Genomic DNA, 26,174 nt, shown 5'->3' on the forward strand with positions numbered 1-26,174 from the left:
TTAATTTCAGCATACTTTAGGTAGTGAGTAGACGTCCTAAGACTCTCATTATTTTAAGATTGATAATATATTTAAGATACATAGGGCAACTGTCCATCAAAAGGCGGTTCAACTCAAAGTCAGACATTTACAGGGGCCATACTGAGAAGCTGTTCTATTATGGTTGACAAGACAGGGGGAGGGGGAACATGACTCCTCTCAAACTCTGGGGCCTGAAACTCTATGGAGTATTAAGAGGAACTCTGTCCAAGGGTTTGAAGGAATCTGAAATTCCTTTTAGGGAAAATATTGGCCTAAACAGTGGCCCTTCTCCTTCCTGCTCCCATTGACATGGATCATATCTGCTGAGAGATAAGTTGGAAAACCAATTAGGAAAGATCTGTAATAATCCAAATGACAGAGAGTGAAGCATAGACCAGCACTGGGGCAGTGAGGATGCTGAAAATTGATACACTTTGAAGGTTGATCCAAAAGGATTTGCTGACAGCATAGATATGACAGAAAAAAAGGAGTCCAAGACTGTGTATATTGCGGTTTTTTTATCTGAGCCAGTGAAAGAATGGAACTGTCATCTGAGATGGAAAGGCTGTAGGAGGAGTTGGTCTGGGGCAGGCTGGTGGACCAGGAGATGGGTTAGGGACTTTAAGTTTGAGATGCTTCAAATATTATTGTTTTTGTATGATCTAGGTTCTACATCATGAGTAGACACTTGTCTATCAGGGTCTAGAGCTCAGTAGGAGGCTAGACTGGAGATATATATATATATTAGAAACCTTAAAAAAGAATGAGCCCACCTGGGGAGTCAGTATAGATTTTATTTTTAACGAACTATGCTGTGTCCTGGGCACTAAAATATCAGAAAAGAATGTAATACTACCTTAGGTATATTGAATATCTATGACATCTACATTGTCTAGGATCTAGCCTGTATCCCATGAACTCTTTTGAACAAGTTCTTCAAATTTTGATCAAGCTAAATTTACTTTTTCTGCAATTGACGGAAGACGATTATTGTGACGTCAATCAGATGGGACTCTGAGCTGAGCAGGTCCTCAGATACAATCTTGATAAAGGCACACCTTGCTTTAGGTAAGAAGTACAGACAAAGCCAAGGAAAGACTAAATTCACTAGAACAAGGGAAACACTGACGTGTTCTACCGAGATGATGACACAGTACTGAAGGGAGACCCACGTGATTTCTGCAATGATAACTTTCATGGATTCAACTTCAATCCTTTAACTGTCACCAAAAATTCAAGGATACAGAAGTGTGTGACATGTAAAAAACTTGCAAGGTACTGATCTAAATCATCTTTATGTCACCACAAAGCCTAAAAGTTTTCTTTGAAATCACTAGCTAAAAGGTAGCCTTTTGGCACTCATTAGAAAATTGAACTCTGAATACATCTTATCTCATCACTCCCCAGCAACTTTCTTTAGACATCTGACATTTAAAGGGAAACCCAAATACACGTATCAAGTAACCATCCATTTAGATTTCCTAACCACATCCCTGTATCAAGTAAGATCATCAGACAGCAATGAAACCAGCCTGTAATTTCTCAGCATGCAGCAGGAATACTTTCACTGAGATATAGTAACATGCTCTCAGCTTTTACAAAGGTTCAATATGAGAGTCATCTACCTGAGTTACAGTTCTATGTCTTTAGCCAAACCGTGGTTAAAAAAGGTCCTGCATTATGATACCTGAACAGCCTTTATACAAATACTTCGAAGGTCATGAAATATTTATGTGTTCCAATTCTGTATATCCAAATCCCATCACCTTTCATGATTGAATCAAAATATCCATTTCCCCATAAAGCCCTCACCAAGTCCCCTGGGAGGATGTCATATCTCACTCTTGCACTTGACCTAATACTATGCTTATCACTTTCTACCTCACAATAAATGAGAACTACAGGAGGGACATTTTATGGACTATCTGCATCAGACACTGTGCTGATAAGAGTACACTAAGAGTATTATCATATGTAGTCCCCATACCAATTCCATTACTATCCTTATTTGAGGGATGAGAAAGCTGAAGTTGAGAGACGCTGACTTACCAAAGTTACACAGCTAGCAATGAGCAGATGAGGTCTGAGCTCTGGTCTGGGTCCATTCTCCCAATCACATACCACATTTCCTTCCAAAATAAGCAGAACCATCCTGCTCAGGAGGCCAATGTTTTATTTAGTATGCTATATGAAAGATTTCCAAGTATCCAATAAATGTGACTTGAATTTAAACCTGAAAGAACCATGATCTCTGCCCCTCAAAAAGCATATGTCATTGGAAGGTAATTCAATAGCTGTATTATAAGATAGAAGTTTTATCAGTCTAGTATAGACTCTTTTCCTTGAGGTCATGAGTCCTGCCTTGTGTACTTTTTTTTTCACTCATACTCCTTAAAACACTGGCATATATATATATATATATATATATATATATATATATATATATATATATATATGTGTGTGTGTGTATGTGTGTGTGTGTGTGTGTATATATATATATAAAATAATATATATATAAATTAATATGAATTTATAAGCGTTCTAGTCTAATGAAATTATGCTTCTTTCTAAAAATAAGGGTCATGGGATTTTTTTTCCCCTTAACCAAATTTAGGGCTCAAATAAAATAATTAGCTAGTTGTTCAGCAAAGCATTTTCTCTGTGTCTTTCAGTATTTTGTTTTTATTTTTCATCTTTCCAAATAAGACAATACTATATATACAGTGTTTGTGGTATGGCCTCTCCGGCTGACAGAATCTATGCACCTTGGTGCTTTTAATTATTAAGAAATACACTGAGCTTTAAAATATCTCTTCACAAAATTTTGATAATAATAACACCCACTCTTATATGATAAATTCTTACAGTTTAAATAAGAATATTTACATAAAGTGCGAGGCACACTGTAGGACTCAATAAATGGTAGTATTTTCCATTGTGACAAATTACTGCAAATCGCTTAACCATGCCAGAGGATAGCAAGTTTACTCTAAATAATCATCTTTTCTAAAAGCCGTTTAAAATGCTACATATGTTTGGAGGAAAAAGATTTTTTTTTTAAATTCATTTCCCTCTGTCAACAACCTCAAACATTTTATTCCCTATTTATAGCTGTTCTTTCCTTCACTCTAGATAAACCCTATAAACAATACAGAAAACATTCTCTTTTAGGATTTTGGTGTATCTTTATAAAAAGAAAACAACACAGGCCATTCACTCTGGTAGTCAGAGTCTACTTGCTGCAAGGGTAAGTCACCTTATAAGTAACAGAAGAGCAAATTGCGTGGTTGGAGGAGTTCCTTGAAAGAATGACATGTTCCTGATCAGTTATACTTTTTAATTGAAAAGTATATATCTTTATTACTACAGCGAAATTCAAATATGAAGGGAGAAAAAAACAACAACAACAAGTAGCACATTCTGAAAATTTTAATGAGGAAAACTAACAGCGTGCCATCCTTAGGACCATTTTTAACCAATGGATACACATTAAGGAAAAAGTAGGTGCACCGTGTTCTACCCAGTGCAGTGAGGCAGGTGGGGAGAGGACAACAATTTTAAGAAAGAGTCTCTGCTCCTCAGACACTTAAAATCTATTTGGGATTAAAAGGATAATCCCAAAGTGGGGTAATCACTGCTGACTCAGATAGTCAGGAAAAGATTAATCCAAGGGCAGGGCCTTAGGTGATAAATAGGAAGGATTCTTTGACTCTTACCAATAGTGGCTTAAACTAAATCTAATTCATCCCCAACAGACTGAAATTAATTCCACCTAGCTGCCCCTGATTAGTCAGAGTTCTCTCCCCTCATCAGAAAGTACAATCTCTCCCTTTTCTCTAGGTAATAAATTTACCCATACTTTAGGTGGATTAAAATTATCTTTAAAAAAAAAAATCACAAAATTTTTGAATGACTTTGAATATAAACATCTAAATTTAGCAAAAACATAGCTTTTAAAACAATGTTCACATGTAAACCATATGTGCCATGAGCCCATAGAAAAGAGTTATCGTTACCGGCTGAAATGAAACATAACATAGTTGTAAACAGAGATTAAATGGCATTACCACAGCATTATTCAAATTGCATACTCTGTGTAAAAGGCCTCAAGGTGCAATCAATAAGTTGATAATTAAAATACATAAAACTGTAGCAGATAATAATCACCATAAATTGTATTAAAATAATATTTAAATGTTCACTTATCAGATAGGGTCCACTACTAAAGACAGATATTTTTTGTACTATTCTACAAGGCCCATAAATTGGAAAACAACAGTAAGATACGGAGAATGCTTAACATAGGTACTTTTTGGAAATCATCTTGGCGCTAGTTCCTTGAAGTAAGAATTTAGAGAGGGCAGATACATGCTGCCTGAATTCACGTGTGGCCAAGGCAAAGCTTTTCAAGGGATAAGGAAGCAAGAATGAGGGACAGCAATTAGCCTTAAATGTTATGACATCCCTGAAATCCCCAGGACCAAACTAGAGTGTTTCTGCATTTACAATATCACTAAAGAATGAGGATACCCAGACCTCAAAGCAAGTATGGGAGTCAAGGCCTTCATGCGAGCTAATACCAGGCATACCAGGAAGAAGGGCAACCGAAGCTTATGACAAAAAAAAGAGGAACCACTTTTAAAGACAGAAAGAATGGAGCGTTTCCTGGAAAAGCAGGAAAAACACTTTATGACCTTTTCTGGAATTCTCTTAAGTGTAATCACTTTTGTTAGTGAATGTTATATTCAAATATACTGATAAAATGACTATGTCCTAGATTTATTTTTATAAATATATATTTTCAAGGAGAGTTTTTAAATGGTTTAAAACTGAAGGTAGAAATAAAAGCATAATTGTGATAAAACGTATACCCCCAAAAATTAATCAATATACATTTGTGTCCTCTATAAAGGAGGGGAACATTGTATCTACGATATATTTAAAAACATCAAAGTGGAAAGCACAACTCGTCTTTAATGGGTTTAAAAGCATTATCATTATATGTAAATTACCACATATATACAAATAAAAACGTCTTTAATCCACACATTTCCAATGAAATGTCAGTTTTTACCATTCTGACTTTACTTTTGCATTTGCATTAACTGAACAATATTTCTTAGCCACCACCTAAGCTAATGACAATGATGTATTGTCTCATAAAATATTTCCTTATTCTGACAACTGCTTTGTTTTCTACTGCACTGTCTAAATAAATCTACTAGAATAAAATACAATTTATTTGTAGAGTTCTGAATATTACAATGGAGAATATCTAACGTGAATTTTCACCATGGAGTTTATTTTGAAAGACTATAGGAAAAAAGGATTTATTAATATAAAGAAATTCTCACTAAAAATGCCCAAGGATGGGGTAAAAAACACAGCTGGGCATAGAGGAAGTTCGGTTCTCTGCATGATGATGACAAAGCTGATCTGCCAGAGGTAGGGCTAGGACTTCTGTGTGTAGTGATAATTTGCTTATTTGAGGTCTATGTGAAAATTCAGAGGGTGAGGGTGGCATATAGGAATCTATCTGGAGAGCTGAAGAAGTGTAAGGGACAGTCAGAAAAAGACAAACAGAAGGTTGAAATAAAAGGTATTTAGGTACAAAGATGTGGAGAAAAATTTAAGGATACAGTAGCTAAAAGGATTGATTTAGCTCAAGACATATATACTATATGGTAGATATCAACCATTTCCCTTTTGGGTATCTTGCGGGGGGGGGGGGCGGTGAGTTGGGGATAAAAAGATAGCGAGGAATTCTTTTGAGATTATTGTAGAAAACCCCTCACCTTTCCCTCTCGCAACCTTGAAAACCTTGACGAAGTCACAGTATCCTCAATTCTAGGTGTGATTAACAGTCTTTCTTGCTTTACTCATCCTATGAGGCTATAGCGATCAAAGGCCTGAGAGCAAGAAAAGTCAGCCGCAGTCGCACCCAGAGTAATCACAGACAACACCTGGTACCTCATTTTAAACCATCACCCTCCAAAATGAAGGGTCTGAAACTACTTTCCTCACTGAAACCTGAGATGCAGTGAGGCTAGTGTAGGCCCGGGGGATGCCAGGTCCACCCAGCCACAGCTTCTCGCCCGGCTTCTGCCAGGTTTGCCCAAACCTTACCCCAGGCATCAATTTCAGTCCGTAAGGTGCTCCACTGCTTCCTGCTGGCCTTTCCTGAATACGTGACTGTTTCACTGGATCTGGCTGCATTGCAGCTCAACTTCCAGAGATCCAAGTCACAATATCCAAGGGTTCTAAGATCCAATGTCTGCTGTTTCTGGGTACATTGGAGCCGTTTTCCTTGCCTCAAGTTTTCTTCATTTTAAAATGGTGAACACTGGCATTTGCTTATTCATATCTCACCAAGATATGATAGATCACAACAATGCCAAGTCTGGAGCTCTTACACAAACCTCTAGTGGTTAAATGTCATCTTTTGTTTCGCCCTTCCTGACTACCCTATTCAAAACTACGTTCCCTATATTCTCCCTGCAAAATTTTCTCTATAGCATTTATCACCAATTAATATAGAATTTACTTATATGGTTACTATATCACTCCCACCAGAATGTAAACCCCCAGGGTTGATATTTTTGTCTGATTTTGTTCACTGTTGTACCTCTACTATGGAGAAGAGTGTATGGGACACAGCAGACACTCAATAAATATTTGATGAATGGATGAATAAAATACATTCCTAATCTAGGCACCCAGGAAAAGACAGGTTAGACTGGGCATATCTGAGATAGTGCAAAAGCAAGTAAGCTTATTCTAAAGATCTAAATTCAAAAAGCAATCTACTTCTTAGGATGCCTGCCTCATCAATATCATCCTCAAATCTTTTAACCTGGGTATCAATGCCTCATTCTTTTCTGAACCTGTTCTCACTTAAAAGCCTTGCTTCACTTAGAAGCGGGCATCCTTGACAGTCTAAAACATGATCTCGACCTCCTCTTGAATACACATCCCTCTATTCCTCACCTGGCTGGGATTCCTACTTTTCTGACTGAGCTGCATACAACAATAATCGCACCATTAAAGCACAACCATTCTCCAAGTCCCCACAACCATGGAAACTTATAATGTTTCACAATAAAGAGCAACGCACACTGAGGTGCAAAACAACTATTTGGTTTATTTTTAAAATAAAATAAAATCTTACTTTACAAAGAAGTAAACCAACTGGAAAGATGGTGCCAAGTAATTTTTTTTAAAGAAAAAAAAATAAAAAATGACTTATAGGAATGTGCTGGGTAATAGAGGCATAACGGGTTGTTAAAGAAAGCCGAGAATATACCATCTCTACACACCAAGTCCTTGAGCTTCCTAACTTTAATAAATTTTCCAAAGGGAAATCCCTTAGTATCAGAAGACTGACCCATTTTGGAACTTATACGCACCCTATTTATCTGGAGACAATTTACCACCAGGAAATGGCAATTAAGACACAGTCTATGAAAACTTAACCTGGTACCCCTTATTGTCATTTTCTCCTAAAAGCATCGCACATATTAACAACAAAACTTTAACCTAGCTTTTAAAATGCTGGATAAAATGTCGTTTTATAACAATTTTAATCTGTAAGTGTCGTGCAGGGTCTCAGCTCCCACTCCCCACCCAAGAACGCAGGACATGGTAAGGCCAAAAAGGAACACCCACGGAGCCATAGATAGGGGAGTCAAACCAATATATTCTCGCTGGCGGCTGGGCTGGAGACACAGGAAGCAGGATCTACATAATCTGCCTAACAGCAGTCCGCGCTTGCCAGCCACCATCTTCTTGCTAGCCCCCATTCCTTCTCTGCTAGCGTAGCCACAGCCGTTATATTAGTGGCCAATGGCTTACGGGTTACAGCTGACGGCCAACTAGCCACAGCTGCTGGCATCTGATCACAGTTGATGGCCATTTACTACCCGAGCCAGCACCTTTCTATGGGAGGCCAAGAGCCTGGAAACTGTTTTTTTGGGGTTTTGTCCCCACAGTAAGATATCACTGATAAAACAAGTTATAAATGAATGATTAAAGTTAAAGTATTCTATCTCATTTTTATAGTTTAAGAATTGAAAAACATTTAGAGTAGAACACCAGAAGCAATTGGATGTACTAAAGCTAGTTTTTACCAAAATTGTGTCGTGAGTGGGCAAGGATCATACCTGTTTTATTTTAATGATAGACTTAACACAATACATAATTTAATTGAAAATTTGACAAGCTAGCCCCTTGACAATTCATAGAAGCGAGTCCAACCTGCTCAAGTCAATGGTTAAATATTAATCCTTACACTGTGCTATCTAGAATTTGTATTCCAAAGGCAATAAAAGGCATGGAAATAAGAGTTAAACCCTTAATATGTACATATCTTTATTATACATTAAAATATTTATAAGAGATAATAGAAATTTTATTACAACAAAACTTACAAGAACATATTCTGGATGCCTTGGTAATTGCTAAAGGCACCTTGACAACTGCTGCCCAATAACAATATTGACAAAGATTGGATGACTTTTGCAAGAAACTATATTTTATTATCGTCAAATTACTTTCCTAGGATATTGCTAACGTGAACATTCAAGCAAAACAAAGTTTTCTTTGAAAGAAAAATAAAAAAACATAATCAATTATAATTAACATAAACAATCAGTAAACGAATTGAGGTTTGAGTCTATAATAGGTTTATAAACATAGAGAAACCATGAATGGTCATAGAATAACCCATTTATCATTTAGAAATTACTATTAACTAGTGTCAGTTTAGTACTAGACAGATTACATAATATTTTACGTATATACTTATGTCTTTGCAACAGTTTGGTAGGCGTTGCTGTTGTCCCCATCTGAATGATGGTACTATTGAAGCTCTAGTGATTAAACACAGAACTGAAAACCTCTATTGTAAATCGTGTCACCTTAGGTTTACATGGTTGGCCTTACCAATGTCAACCTAAGTAACACGTTTACTCTTCTTCTTGAGAGTACTGGGAAAAGCACAGTGTTTGGAATAAAAGAGAAGTGGGTTCTAACTCAGTTCTGATCATATACCACCCACCCTTTGCTGCCTGGGGGAAAAACTCATTCCACTCTCCATAAAAGGAGGATAGTATTTACCATACAGTGTTGTGAGATTATATGAAATAGAGAACATAGGAAGGATTTAGTGACAGCACGGTGGCTTTGCCACTGCCTGCACCTGGGTAAATTTTACCTTATGTCCTGTCTTGCTTCTTCCACTCCACGGCCACAAGGCATTGCTAGAGAAAGCAATGTAACAGTGTTGACTTAGCCGACTACACATTTATGGCCTAGTACAGTTTTCTCACTAGCAAACTTGACATAAATAGTACCGATTTCCTAGGACTGTTTCAAGGGTTCCTTAAGATGGTGTGTGTAAAGTGTTAATTATAGTGTCTGGCATATGTCAGGCAATCAGTAAATAGTCAACTTGCAATCACTCTGTAGCTTAGCAATCTTTTATATTTATCATAGGTGAACTCCTTCGCATACTTCTGGAAAATGTCATTCTACACTCTCTTCACCTTCCCTTAAGTATGAATCATCTCCCTGCCTACTTTATTGAAAATATGGGCAGTGGGCATGAACTTCGGCAGTTCTTCTTTCTTCCTTCACATACTACTTTACCAACATAAAATCTCTCATATGTCTTTCAGGTTTCAGATAAATAGACATTTTCATTGAACTCCTTACGTGATTCATTCATTTCTTTAACAACTTTTATTAGACAACTATGAACCTTTGGGCACCATGCCAAGAGCTGGTGCATGGTGGTAAAAAAGACAGAAAAGGTCCCTATTCTCAGGAAGCATTGTATGGAAGGGGAGAGTCACACTACACAATACTCACTCTATAAACATGTTCATAAATTCTCTTTCCATTTCTTTATTCCCAGCACATCCTTCATTTTCATGAGTCTTCACCACCTCTTACCACCCAGCTTGAAAATAATTATTGCCTGGCACAGTCGCCCTTTATACCTAATATGTTCTATTTCTTTCCTTCCTGACTTCTCAAACTTCTGGAACAAATACTCTATTTCCATTGCCCCTTTTCTTCCTGTGGTCAATGAAACTAGGAAATCTGTCTTCTGTTCTGAACTTTTTGTAGAAGCAACTCCCTAGAAACAATATCCATGCCTTTCTCAGTTCTGAATACCACCTTACTTTTGAAATTCTCCTCTTTCTTAGGAAAGAAAGTAATCCAACCTGATTTCTCTCTTCCACTCCAATTTTTCTGATAATTCTGCTTTCACTTTAGGTTCTTCCATTTTTATTCCAAGCAGCAGTAATCCTCAAAGTTGAGTCTTCTGTTCTCTAAATTTCTTTCTATACTCCCTAGCTTCCAACTTACCTTCAGAAGAAACCAGAAACCAGATCATTCAATTTCTCTTGTGAATTTCTGCCCTCTTTGCTGTAGTGCCAAGAGCTCCCAAGAACACACCCTGAAATCCAATGATGATATGTCCTAAAACAATCTGTGCTAGAATTCAGTCCCTAATTCCACTCTTTCCCCTTAACCTTCCTCTCCATTCTAGGTTACATGAAACCTCTTAATAAGCCAGCACAAATTTGATTCTACCTATGGAAACTTTACTGATTACTCCATGTCATTTCACATCTCCTTCCTATGAAGTCCGAAAATAAGAACAGCTAGCACTTATTGAATCCTTACTACAATCAATAAAGTATAGACACAGGTTGATAGAGATATATCTACATATCTACCTATGTATACATAGTAACTGTCCACATTTTATATGTGATGACATACAGCAGGTAATTTGCCCAAGGTCACACAGTTTTTAATAGTGGAACCAAATCTGAACTCAGTCTGACTCCATGTCTGAACTCTATATTCCGTTAGTTCATATTAGCCCTTTTCATGTTGCTGAGCATATGTAAAATGATATTTGTAAAGCACTAGAGGGTAAATGGAAAAAGAAGCTGCTCACAGTTGAAGGTAACTAGGTTTGAGCATGCCAGGCCCACCCCAGCTTCCTCAAGTTTTCATGGAATCGATATTAGAGCATACTGGAAATTCATTAGCAGTATATCAGCTGAGAAACTCTGCTGCACACATTCATTTAGCATTTACTAGTACCTGGCATATAGGAGGGGTTCAAATATATACGTGTAGGTTATTGATAAGGGACAACACATTATGCTCAAACTGTCAACAGAAGTGGACAGGAGAACAAGTAAGAGCTGAAGATTTCCCATGCTTATACTACTTTGATCAGCCAATTACCAGTTTAGATGTCTATAAAGGCAATATCCACAACACTGTTTCTCGATCTTTGGTGTGCATCAATTTTACCTGGAAGGCTGGTTACACCACAAACTGTGGGCTCTGTCCCCAGAGTCTAATTCAGAGAGTCTACATGTCTTACACATTCCCAGGTGATGCTGAAGCTGTGCTGCTGGTACAGACAGTCCTGGGAGAACCACTGGTCTTAGAAGCAAGAAGCCTAGCGATAAGTATGCTTCATACACTCACCCCACTCCCACCTAGCCACAGATTTAATCTTTTGGTAGCCAATCTTTAACAACACAAGTCTGTTCTATGTCATAAGATGCAAGCTGGATTCTGGGACAAGAGATAAGCTTTTTAAATAGTACTAAATGTTCCTTGCCCCACTTATAGCAACATACAGATCTTAAGGATAGTATCATCAGGGACATGAATTTCAGCTACATAAAATGTATGTGACTTGTGTTGTGCTTGATATCCAACAGAGTCAGGTCAAAACCATTCAGAACAATAATATACCGGTAAGCAATCTGATTAAGAGAGCACGTTGTTTTGAATTTATTAGAATTATCCAGTTCAATTTATTCTTAACAAAACTGGTGGCTGAAGTGATTTAATATCCAAGTTACGAGTGAAAGAGTATTTCAGCGGTATACTTTTTCATGCTACAAACCAAGGTTTGATAAATTTATCTCTTGTATCCAGGGTGAGAATTTTTCTCAAGTAGACTAACATGTAAATTATAATTACAACTAAGAAAAACTTGCATAAAAAAGGACTGTGAATAATTAAATATACTTTATTTGCATAAAGCATTGGTATACTTGTTTCAGGAATCTAAGTAATTATTATGGAATAAGACATTCAAAGCTTCAAGTACCTGTGAATATAGAATCATTCACAAATCGAAAGAATACTATTTGACAACCCAAGCGCAATTTTCAAATGTCCCTACCCCACACTAAAAAGGGTAACTGAAAAGGCTTTATTTAAAATGTTTTCATATATCATAAATATTCATACTCAATACTATTAAATCTAAGAATAAAAACCCTACATTATAAAATTAATATTTTGGGAGTAACGTATACCCAAAAGCAATTAGTTTGCTATAAGATTATTCATAAAAAGAGTGTTCTCTTGCAAATGGTTAATGTTTTAATACTAAAATCCCTTTATCCTCTAGTATAATATGCATCCAAATAAAAACAGTATTCACATATACTGACCAGGAAAAATGCAAGGAGAAGTCTGAAAGCACAATTGTAAAATGACAACAACCAAAAATCACAACAACCCCCAAGCCAGCTGATAAAAAAAAAAAAAAAGATTCGGGAGACTGAATAATAACAAATAGAAGAATTATAAAAGAATGGAAGAAAAACAAATAGTGGAAGAGTGGACAATGTTCTTCCTACTTGCCCCTCGTTCCTTGTTCACTGTGTATTCTTATCCTTCCCTATCTCTCTACTAATCCATGTCACTGACTTCCTTCAAGTCCTAATTCAAGACTGATCTTCAAGAAATCTGTAATATGATCCATGCTAATCACTTCCTTACTCCATGTTATCTCAACAAAACCTTCCTTTTCACTACCATGCTTTGTAATTGTTTTTGAGCTACTTCTATCTCTCAAATTCACCCAATTACCAAATAGATTGAAATTTTAAAACAACAGGATTGTTTATTTTTTTTAATCAATATTGGCCCAGATGATCGGAAATCCGTATTTAGAGAGGCCAAATTAATTTGAACCAAGTGGAAATGTAAGTGGAAACTTTATTCATACTGTTTTCTTTTTGTCAGTATGCTTTCATAATATCCCCAGATTCACTATACAATTTTAGTGAATATTCAAAGTTATGAAATAATATATATTGAACTAAAATACCATTATCATTTGACCCTATATAGCTGACCTGATCCCAATTGACAGTTACCTATCCAACAAGACCACTTCCTACTGGCCAACTAATCCATCTACCTTTGGTAATTAAGTTAAAAACAACAAACAAAAAACCAATAAAAACACCTATGTCTATAAACTTCTCTCTAGCTGCAATTACACTTTTACAGTTCAGGTTCCCACCACCGAAAGGATGGGAAACAGTCTCTTACCTAAGGTCCTTTGAAAATGCTCCCACAACATGGACTTCCTTTCTTTAATTGGCTAATTCTTTAACTTTCCCTGATAAATATAGCATCCTTTCTGAGTAAAACATTCAGTAACTATTCTCCTTTCTGTCAGATCTCTCCTCTGTTCTATTAAAGAATCCTATGACCACCTCCACCACAAGTTATCATACTGAATTGTATATATTTGTATTTATCGGTTTTTCTAGGAAACTGTAAAGTCCTCATAAATAAGGGCTAAGAACTGTCCATGGTGAACACGCAATAAAAATTTGTTGAATGACACAACACAGATGAAATACATATGTATATGTATGTACACACACCTATGCATATCTTTGTACTTTTAATAAGAACCAAAATGTGACAGCTGCATTATTCAAATATTTGTAACTGAGTATGTACTCTATTTCTGGACATTAAATAATAATGGTGACAACTGATTACCACTTTTTACATAGTTGCATATTTTTCCAACCTATATTTTGATTTATAAAAATACATGGAAGACAACAAGTTTGGCTAGCTACTAAAATGATTATCAATGTTTTATAACTTGTTAGAAATACACCTCTATCTAAAACGAAAAAAAGATTTCTTTTGTCAGACTGAAAGCCACTTTTTAAAGCTTTGGCAGAATTCACTACGTATTCAGCAAACATCTAACAGTTGCCAGGTCTTGTGCTAAGCCCTTGAGACCCCAAGTGGAAAAGTCAGAGACCCTAAATTCCAATAGTTCAAAATCCAGTTATAAGATACACATGCAACAAAGATACTACAATTTGATAACAGTTTAAAGATGGCATGTACAAAGTTCAATTTAAGGGCGTCAATACAGGTATTCTATTCCTAATTTAGCAGAGAAAAATGAAAACTGCAGTTTCTGAACAATGACCTAAGTGTAAAACAATGAATCAGAAGCTCTATCCTGTGCTATGATAACCTTTCAGGATTCTTAAACTTTTTATGTGAACCTCTTCAGTAAGCCCAAGACATAAAATTCCTCCTAACTTATAAAATCAATAGTGTCTATTGCAAATTTCAGATTCTACTAAAGTTCTTGATTTAATTCAGCTTCAAGTTCACTATAAATTGAATTACAGCACATTAACAGTTGTATAATACTGATTTATGTGAATGAATTTGGGCCAAATAGACCATATTTCCTAATTTTCCATGTATTTGTATCTACGGGGACTTATTCTTTAGTTCGCTCAATAAACAATTACTGAGTGCCCGCTATCATTCAGGCACGGTTCTAGCTGCCTAAACATGCAGCAGTGAACAAGAAAGACAAGATACCTGCTTTTGTATGGTTTTTATTATAATTATAGGAGATAGATAAATGAATAAACAATAAATATGAGGTAGTGATAAATGTCCCAAATTATAACAGCATGATCTGATAAGAACTAACTGGAAGCTATAGAAGAATGTACCTCTATATATTATTAACACCAATTACTGGAGATGTAGTCTAGTCTGAAAATAGTTTTAAAAGAATGGAAAAATAACCAATAAGCATTTTATAGACAGATAGCTACACATATAGAGGGGCAGTGAACCTCAGAACATTAAATTGCTTCCATGACCACATTATTACTAATCAAAAATGTTTTTAAGAGAAAACAAGAATGTGTAGACTCTAATATAAAAATTGTTTAACCTTAACAAGAGGTACCTAGGGACATGTTACTTTAACATTTAATTTCTGAATGATAGTTACAAAAGCTAATACATACAGTTTTAGATTATTTTACAATATGGAGATCAAATTCCCCCTCCAACTTTAAGCATAACCTTAGATAGAAAAATATTTAAAGTATTAAAAAAAAAAACTAGATAAATGCCTACCAAAAACACAAGCAAGGGAAGATGGAAGAAAGAGACGCATACTGATTAGGCTATCAATTCATGAATACCAGACCTTAATTTCTAGAAAGGAGTTACAGAAAATAAATATTTAGTTCTAGACAGTGTAACTACGGAAGGTGGCAGTAACAACAGAATTACAGCTAAAAAGTGCTGCAGATACTAATCACTTCTCTGTAGCCTCAAAAGTAATGGCTAAGTACCCATAATCTTTGTTCAGATGCACAAAGCAAGGTTCCTGAATAAGTTACAGTAAGGACATAAGCATAAAGAGAAAGAAATCAGCTACATGGTCATTTGCGAAACAATAGTAAAGGAGAATTTCGGTTGAAACTATTATAACCACAACATTTTCTTGCACTGTCAGGAAATGAACTATTCAACAGAAGTGATTGTTCCAAATCATACATAGGTTTAGCACCGAAGTGTTTTAATCAGAGGACTATAAAAAATGTCTAATATACATCCTCCATAATCATTCTTTATAAACAATATTTAAGCCATCAATTTTCTACATTTCTTAAGAGTATTTTTAATTTTATGTATAACTTAACAAAAAGGTGTAATAAATAAACTGAAGAGAATATTTTAATAAACTAAAAGAAACTAAATTACATTTAGTAGTTTATATATTGCGAAAATATGTAAGATATAATAGAGAAACACATAAACATGTATTTACAAATACAGACTAACAACAGAACACTAGACTTAGTAAATCATAAGTGTAACTTAAAATCTTTCAGTCAAAATAATGTATTTATTGTGATCAATAATGAGCTAATGAAAATATAGACTGCTATATATTATCTAGAAAGGTACGAATTATTTATTGATTTCCTTTTGCAATAATTTTTTTCTAATTAAAGTTTATTGGAGTGACAATAGTTGGTAAAGTTACATAGGTTTCAAGTCATTTTCAAAGAAAACTACTTTTAAATTGCAAACTAAAAATCCTATTTGAAAAATGTTTTCAAACACAGGTTGGAAACTAACTAAACACTGATGACACTGATACACAGGCCATCCCAGATACACACAAAAAAGGCGGATCAGTGAACAGGTGAGCAAGACAAAGGCCTAGTATTCAGAGTAAGTTTCCCTTCTTTTTTTTTTATTTTAATTTATTAGTTTCAGGTGTACAAGACAAGGTAATACTTAGACGTTCATCATTTATATCCCTCACACTGTGAATCCCCTCCCCCCATCCACTATCCCTCCGACATCGCACCGAGCCATCACATTATATATATAAAATTATAGTTGGCATTCATTATTGTTTAGCTTCTGGTGTCCCTTCTTTTTTCTCTTTCCCCTTTAGGTTTGTGTGCAGCACAAGCCAAGGTAAAATGCTAGTTCAACTTCTCTCTTTTCACTTCAAAACCATGTCCTACCTTTCTCCACAGCTCATAAAGATTTAGCTACTGTGATGCCAGCTTGACTGGGCCACAGGGTGCCCAGACATTCAGTAAACATTATTCTGGATGTGTCTGTGCTTCTGGAGGAGATTAACATTTGAATTGGTAGACAGTATGACAGATTGCCCTCCCCAGTGTGGGTGGTACTCACCCAATCCTCTGAAGATCTGAATAAAACAAAAAGGCTGACTGAGCCTCCTGTGAGTCAGAGGGCCTTCCTCCTGCCTGACCGCCTGACTGGGACATGGATTTCTCCCTCCCTTCGGACTCAAGCTGGAACAATGCCTCCTCCTGGGTCTCAAGTCTGCTGGCATTTGTACTGGAACTACACTATCAGCTCCCCTGAGTATACAGGATGCTGACTGCAGATCTCCGGGGACTTATCAGCCTCCACAATCACATGAGCCATTCTTTATAATGAATCGCTTTTAACATACACACATTCTATTGGTTCTGTTTCTCTGCAGAAACCTAATATACCTACCTACTTAATGTATCAAATGCCTAACAAAAGATGAAAAAGCATTTTAAAGTAATAATATATGATGATATCAATGACAAGGCAAGATACATAGCTTGAGAGTCTAATTTGAAACCTTTCCAAACAGTCATTCCATAGCATGCGTCAAAACTTTAAAACTGTCTGCAGTTTTCATCAGGTAATTTTATTACCTGATAAATATATTGAGATGACACAATCAGAACTGTAATCAAAGATTTATGTGTTCAGGATATTGGTTGCAATAATATTTATGACAGAGTCAAATAGACAACTATATATCCAATATTAGGGGAATGATTAGCCAAATTATATCACTTTCAAAGGATGTGTTGTCATTCAACTAATCCAAATATTTTAAACAATTACTCAACAACATGGGGAAATGATCATAATATAATGTCAAGTTTCAAAGGAGGGAAAAACACAATGATATCTAGCTACCTAGAGTAGAGAGAAAGGCTAAAATGTTCACAGTAATCATTTCTGAATGGAAAATGACAGATAAATTTTTCTGTATTTTTCATGTTTTCGAGAATCAGAATGTTACCTTTAAAATAAAAGAAAAGAACTATAAGTCTAATGTGCATTACCCAAAATTGTGTTAAAGAAAACCCCACTAAATGATAAATTAAGAATCTAAAACCTGCTACATGTTTTTAGGAAGTACTTAACGGAAACATTTTTGTAAGACTTTTTGGAATGAGATTGAACATTTATATAAATTTATTATTCCTCTTTTATTTTTGAAACATGCATATTATATTTTAGGGCCAGAGACCCTTTAATGGCCAGATAGCCATAGTTACATTTAGAGAACCATTTAGAAGTCATAGAATTCATTGAAACTTCAATGTTTTTTGGACCACCATTAGTTACATAAATATCAAATTATTTCTGACTTCTAAATAAAATCTCCAAATTCCTAACTAATTGAATTACTTAAAAATTACAGGTTTTAAAGAGTTTTTGGTTTAGTCTGTATTGCTGTAGGAAAACTACTTCCTATTTGGGCAAGAAGTCAACCTATACAACAATTAGAGGTAGCATTTCATGTGATCTGAAGTTCTAAATGGTTCTCAGATTTGAAGGAAGTAAATCAAATTAGGTTTCCTCTAGATATTGGCCAAAATATGTATAAAATGTATATTAAGGAGGAATTACAAAGTACTTTGATTTTAATGCTAGTAAAAACTGGCCAGCAAAACGGTGCATTAAAAAAAAATAAATGGATACTGGGGAATTACTGACTTGAAGAATCAAAGGATATTTGCATGTGAATGTAGGTTATGTTCTTTTTCACCTTGTAGCATATTCTATGAAAGTTGAGTTGACTGGTAGCTAAAAAATCTGTTTTAACAGCATGTAAAAAGTTATTTTATCTGTTACAAGTCATTATACAATTTCCAATGTTATGTAGTTTCTTTTAACAGTTTAGGTAATAAGGTCTGTTTTTCATTCTGGTGCTTTTATTAATTTTGATAGTATGATGTTACTTACTACTGAAATGTAAGCTAGAGTGTACACTAGAATGTAAGCTCCATGAGAGCAGGTACCTTGTCTGTCTTCACTGCTGTATCTATTTCCAACGCCTGATGACAGTGCCTGGCACATAGTAGGCACTCAATAAATACTTGTTGAATGAAAAAAAAAAAGAATCTACGGATAATTATCAATGAAAACAGCTTTTAAAACAAATCTGTAAAAAACTTTATAATGTTATGAAATAATCTTAACTTTTTAAAACTATGTAAAAGTAGAGAGATGTTACGGATTGAATTGTCGTCCTAAAAGTCGTATGCTAAAGCCTTAACTCCCAATGTGACTATATTTGGAGATAGGGCATTTAAAGAAGTCACTAAGATTAAGTAAGGTGGTTAGAGTGGGACTCTAATCCCATATGACTGGGGTCCTATAAAAGGAAAAGACATCAGGAAAGTGAAAGCACAGAGAAAACGCCATGTGAGGACACAGTGAGAAGAGGGCTTTCCGGAAAATATACAGAGAGGCTTTAGAAAACAAATCTTATGACACCTGATCTTAGATTGCATGCCTCCAGAGCTGTGAGAAAATATATTTCTGTTTTTTAAGGCAGAAGTGTATGGTATTTTGTTATGGCTGCCCTAGCAGACTAATACAAAACATAATAAAGTGTTATTATAAAATGTATTTGGCAAATATATTTTGTTATATAATTTACCTTTCCTAGGAAGAAGCAAACCAAGAAATAAAGAGTGAAAAATTTACTTCATACCACAGTACTACGATATTGAAAGGACAAGAAATCATATTTCCAAAATAAAATGTTATTAGCCAGTTCTATAAAACAAGGACTAGGAGTGGGACTCCTAAAAACAGTTCTCAGTTTTACAGTGATTAATGTCTGCCGAATAATGCTCCATAACACAATTCAGCATAACATGATGGAAAATTTTAACTTGTTTTCCCTTTGTTCTTAATTATCTCCTAGTCCTGAAAATGACATTACATGTGCATGTACATAGTCAAACTTCCTGGAAAACCTATTAACACAACCGAAATTCAAATCTACGCTCTAACCACAGAGACTGAAGAAAATGAAATTGAAAACTTTTATACAACTATCCTAGAAGAAATTGAGTGACCACACACCAGAAATAGACATGCTGATAAATACAGGAGACTAGAACATAAAAGTAGGAAATAAAGCAGAATCAAATGTTGACCAAAAATTTGGACTAGGAGTCAGAAATAAAGCATGAGAGTGGCCCATGGATTTATGCGAAGCCAATAACTTGTCCATCGCAAACACATGCTTCAAACAAATGAACAGACGACTACATACATGGACATCACCAGATGGCCAATACAGAAATCAAACAGACTATGTAATTGGAAGCAGGCGATGGAGAAGCTGTATTCTCTCTGCCAAAACAAGACCAGGAGCAGACTGTGTGGTACTGACCACAAACTGTTATCAAACGTTAGAGTATAGCCAAAGAACATTACTAAAAGAATCGTAAAACATAACATAAATAACATTCTTGATGGATTTGAAATCTACATAGAAAACAGATTTTCACTGTTGAACTTAATTGACCAAGAACCAGTACTGTGGACTAACACTAGGAATATTATCAGGGAAGAATGGGAAAAAAACAATGCTAGAAGTAAAAAGGAAAGAAAAATCGAGACGGATGACAAAAGAAACACTAAAAATCATGTGGAATCTAAAGAAAAGAATAAATGAATGAACTAATCAGAAACAGTCTCAGAGACATAGAGGAAAAACTGAGGGTTGCTAGATGGGTGTGTGTGTGTGTGTGTGTGTGTGTGTGTGTGTGTGTGTGTGTGTGGAAATTTATTCTTTTCTTTAGATTCCAACAGACAAGAGGCAAAAGTAAAAGGTGACGAAAGCAGAGTTAGAGTCCAGATCTCATTTTTCAACAACTATCACACAGAGATAAAGAGAACTATTACAGTAGTCAATATAAGGAGACAGAAAGAACAACACAGGAAAAACAAGAGATTGCTACCAGAAGACTCAAGAAATAAAAGGGAAACTCAAACCTAGACTAGGAAAGCTGAATGACCCATAAGGAAGCACATTATCTGACCAGGAGAAAAGAATGGGAAGGTGGAAACAGTATACTGAAAACCTATATAAGAGACAAAAGGATGACAGATACTTTTGAAGAAGATTCCTATGAGGAAAAACCTGTAATTCTAGAAAGTGAGGTGAAAGCGTCCTTGAAAGTATTAGGAAGAAATAAATCATTGGGAGTAAATGGGATACCAATAGAGTTATTTCAAGCCACAGATACTGAATCTGTCAAAGTCCTAATAACAATATGTCAACAAATACAGAAAACAAAACAATGGTCTACAGAAACCAATGGTCTACAGAATGGTCTGTAGAAACATTCATTACACATCCCTATCTTCAAAGGATATAGCAAGGAGTGCAGTAGCTGTAGGACTATTCAGCTAATTTCCCACACAAGTAAAGTTATGCTCAAGGTGATATAACAAAGCCTTCTACCTTATATGGAGCAAAAAATGCCGGATGTTCAAGCTGGGTTTAGAAAAGAAAGACGCAATTGCAATGGAGATCTAATTGCAAGCATTCACTGGGGATTAGAGTGCTCCAAAGAATTTCAGAAGAGGGTTAGTCTGTGTTTTACACACAACAGGGAAGCCTTTGACTGCCTGGATCATAGAAAGCTATGGGTTGCTCTGAGAGAAGTGGGCGTGTCTCAGCACTTGGTTGTCCTGATGTGTAACCTGTATTGTGGACAGGAAGCCACCGTCAAGATAGAATATGGAGACAGAATGGTTTCGTATAGGCCAAGGTGTCAGATAAGGGTGCATTTTATCTCCTTATTTGTTTAATCTGTAGGCAGAACATATCACACAAGGAACTAGACTAGACTCAGAGGAAGGAGGAGTGAAAATTGGTGGTAGAGATATCAGTAACTTGAGATGTGCAGATGACACCATCTACTGGAAGAAAACAGGAAACTTCTGATGAAAGTGAAAGAAAAAAAAGTGCCAAAGCAGGACTGCATTTAACATCAAGAAGACAAAAGTCTTGATTGCAGAAGAAATACACAACTCCAATGTACACAATGAAGACATTGAAATTGTTAAAGATTTTGCCTATCTTGGGTCAGTTATCAATTCAAATGGAGACTGCAGCCAAGAAATCAAAAGAAGGCTGAGACTTGGAAGGGCAGCAATGGAAGAATTAGGAAAGATCACCACCAGCAGAGACGGATCATTGGACACCAAGGCTAAGATCATCTACACCCTCGTATTCCCAGTTACTATAGTTACTATCTGCACTGCATCCCAGTGCAGATGTGAAAGTTGGACAGTAAAGAAGGCTGGTAGGAAAAAAATGGGTTCATCTGAAACATGGTGTTGGAGGAGAGCTGTACGGATACCCTGGATCACCAGAAAGACAAATAAGTGAGTCCTAGAGCTAAATAAGCCTGAACAGCGCTGGAGGCAAAAATAACAAAACCAAAGCTGCCCCACCTTGGGCTCATCAGGAGAAGGCCGCTCTTTAGAGAGACAATAAAGCTGATAAAAGTGGAAGGCAGCAGGAAAAGCGGAAGACCACGTATGAGATGATTGACTCCATAAAAGAAGCCATAGGGATGAGTCTACAGGAGCTGAGCAGGGCAGTTGGACAGGAAATTGTGGATGTGACTCATTCATAGTCTCGCGAGGAGACAGAGGTGACTCAAAGGCATGTAACACACACACATACACGTGTATGCATATTACATACACATTCCTATAGACATATGACTGAGAAAGAAATTTCAGTCTTATAACAACTACTGGCAGTATACCTACAGAGGAGAAGACATTTCATTCAAGCTTTACTTTACACCTTACGTTGCTGTTTTAATTTTCCTCTTTGAATTAACTTAACTCTCCCTATTGTTTGTTTAACATCTATTAGATTAATCCACGAGTTGTATTTTTTTGCCTGAAAGAAACTGTAGGCATGCTTCTTTTTTTTAGAATTTTCAACTACATTTCAGGGGATTATTAAAAAAAAAACAAAAACAAAAAAACAAAAAAAAAAAAACAGACTTTTTAGGTTTCAGACCAAAATAAAATTTAACTTGCTGTTCAGATTTTTCAAAATTGCCTTGTCTGGATCCATCTTTCCTCTAATAAATTCTTGCTTCCAGAACTGCAAAGCCTGTTCCAATGTTAAACCAATGCCCTTCAGGAAGAGGCCATACTGCATCCGGCCTCCGTGACGAAGATGGTGATTGTCCCTCAAGGCTTTGTGTAACTGACGCATGCAAGGTGGGTAGGATTTGGTAGAAAGCTACAAAAAAAAAAGTTTCGGTTATATGGAAGATTGATCAAGTTCCCCGCAATATGTGTTGCAAATTCAGACTAATTTGCCATTTGCAAATTCAATCTAATTGAAATAAAAATAAAAACTGTAAGGATTACTGTGTTGCTGTGATTACAGATAAGTGTTCTTTTATAAATATTTTCATATAATACATGTTGAAATCATAAATGGTTTGAATATATTGGGTTAAATAAAATATATTATTAAAATGTATTTATTTTTATTTTTAAGTTTTTAATTAAACTTTTTCTTATGAGATAACTATAGATTTGCAAGAAATAATACAAAGAGGTACTGTCAAGTACCCAGTTTCCCTCCAAGGTAATATCTTGTAAAACTGTGGTAGATGATCACATCCAAGAGGCTGACACTGTTATAACCCACATTTCCTCAGTTGCACTTATGTGCTCATTTCAGTAGTGTATTTAGTTTTATGTAAATTTAGCACATGCAGGCTCATGCACCCACCATCACAGTCAAGACCTGGAACAGTTCCATCACGACCGGATCCTTTACAGTTCCCTTTTCTAACCACCCCTAACTACCTTCTGCACCCTACCCCCCTTTCCTTAACCTTTGGCAATTATTAACCTGTTCTCTATAATTATGTCATTTCAAGAGTGTTCCAGAAATAGAATCGTATAGTATGTAATGTTTTGAGATTGGCTTTTTACTCAGCAGAATTCGTACAGAATCCATCTAAATTGTTGCAGGTTTCAGGAGTTCACTTCTTTTGTACTGCCGACTAATATTGCCATGGTACAGACGAACAATTTGTTTAATGGTTCACTTGCTGAAGGAGATTAGAGTTGTGTTTCCAGTTTGGGGCTATTTCATATCAATGAATGTACAGTCTTTTGTGTGAACACCAAGATTTAATTTCCCTGGGATAAATGTTCACATGTACAATTGCTGAATTGCAGAGGAGCTTTTTAAACAACCCCAAATGCACAAATGGAAAGTAGAACACACAAATAAGAAGAATCATTCTCAAAAGAAATATCCAAATAAATGTGTTAAAGAAATCAGTAGTTAAAAGAAGAAAAGTACAGGTCTTCCCTTTATCATCAAAGATAAAATATTATTGCACACATTTAATTCAATGTTTTCATTTCTGACTGCAATTGCATTCTCTCCGACTTCCTCAAATACCCTTCTGCCAAGACTTCCATTCCTACTACGTCACATATTCCCTGGCAAATTCAACTTTAAGTAGGAGCAGGTCTCCCTTTGTTTGAGGCTCCTGCTCCCTCGGGTGACCACTGGTTTCTTCATCCTTTCACAATAACAACTTCTAAATGTTCCCATCCCAAACCTAGTTCATTCAGGTCCCTACCCTCCCTCGGCAGCACTACCGGAAAATCTTCTATTTGTACATTCTTGTTAATTCATGCTATTGCAAAATTATGTGTTTTTAAAATATTGTTCTAATTCAAAAACATCAATGAGTATTCAATATCCTTAGTATGAACATGCAAGTTTCCCTCAATGTCTATAACAAATTACTTCCCAATTACATGTAACAGAATATTTATTGGGTGTTTTAGGAAACAGGAAGGTGAATAAAACATCATTTTCCCATCAGTCAGTTCAGTGGGAAAAAGAAGAAACAATCACTATTATTTTCACTATTATGTAAGTTAATCTCATATAATAAATTATATACTGAGGGTTCCAATAAGGACACGAATCAAGTGCCATGGAACACTGTGACAGGGAGGGGTAACAGAGCCCAGCTTGCTGCTATACCAACAGGAGCCCTTTGCTCCCGCCAGCTGGGTTAGTCCCTGATCACACAGTCAGTCATGGTTTGTACTTTCTCACTCTTCTCACTCCACTGGCTCTGCTTAGTACAACCTCCCACTCCCCATGCCGTCTAGCCAAAGCCAAGCCATTCGTCAACACCTAATTCAACTTCATCTTCCTTTGTCACAATTCCTTGATTACTTTTTATTCATTCAATCACCAAATGTCTATTGAATACTACTATGTGCACAGCCTTGGGCAACCACCAGTGAAGGAGGAAGTCAAACATCCTACCCTCAAGGAAGTTATATTCTAATGGGAGGAGAAAAACAATAAACACAGAAATAAATTAAAAAGATAGCATCTGACTGTAAGAGCAATGGAAATGAAATAGAGTGATGACATCATGTGTGGACAGGAGAGGAGTACATGTGCCTGAGTGGCCAGGAAAGCATCTCTGGGGACATGTCGCTGAAGCTAAGATGCAAATTCTAAACAGTATTCCACTCAAATACAGATCCAAGAATACTGTTCCAGGTGAAGGACACTCCAGCAAAGATCCTAAAAAGGAATAACCTTGGTGTATCCAAGAGACAGCAAGAAGGTCCATGTGGCTGGAGCACGGTGCAGGAGCCAGATGGAGAAGACAAAATTGGAATGCTGAGTATATACGGCATAGGCCATCATAATGAGTTTGGATTTCAGTCTAAATGTGATGGAAACATGATAGAGGATTTTGACCAGAAGACTGACATGATCTGATAAACAAAGAGAACTCTGGCTGTTATGTAATGAACAGATCATACAGAAGCAAGAATGGAAGCAGGAAGAAAACTTAAAGAGATTTGGGCAGTTGTCCAAAAAATGGAAATGAGAAAATGGGGTCTAGGTTTGGCCATAAAGGTATAGAAATGACTGAATAGTGAGCGCACCGGGAATGATAAGGCCCCCGTATGGGATGAATTATCAACAGGGATGTTGCAGAGCGATCACAGGAGCAGCGCTAGCGCAAAAGACCATGATCGGGGCTGAAGCCATCAGGGAATGAGGGCAGGGGGTGGGAGGCATCAGCAACAGGGAGAGCTATCAGGTGGTATAACGTGATCCCAAGGCTTTAGAAGAGTTGGAGTCCTGACAATGGAAGGCAGAGAAATGGCTTGGAAGTGGTAATGTGGACCAAGGAAGATACACCTCATACCTACACAGGGTGTGTGTGTCGGGGGGTGAAGGGCAAGGAGGGAGGAGTTTCCACTTAAAAATGGACACGGGGGAAACAGTGTCACGGAGGGAACCAGACTTCAGTTAGAAGAGAAATCTAAAGGAAACACTTAGAGAAGAAACTGAGAACACT

At 36.3% G+C, this 26,174-nt stretch overlaps 1 protein-coding gene across 1 annotated transcript in view; it reads right to left on the bottom strand.

Moving 5' to 3' along the window:
- The window catches only part of LOC308494407 (DNA primase large subunit-like), a gene marked incomplete at both ends in the record, with an annotated part of 230,208 nt that overhangs the window by 67,496 nt on the left and 136,538 nt on the right, over positions 1–26,174 (bottom strand). Inside the window, one exon of the mRNA XM_081042219.1 lies at positions 22,859–23,044. Within this exon, the coding sequence (XP_080898345.1) occupies positions 22,859–23,044 (186 nt within the window). The remainder of the gene's footprint in view (positions 1–22,858; positions 23,045–26,174) is intronic.

Source organism: Rhinolophus hipposideros (assembly GCF_964194185.1).
Source record: "Rhinolophus hipposideros genome assembly, chromosome: 3".
In the NCBI taxonomy this organism is placed as follows: domain Eukaryota; kingdom Metazoa; phylum Chordata; class Mammalia; order Chiroptera; family Rhinolophidae; genus Rhinolophus; species Rhinolophus hipposideros.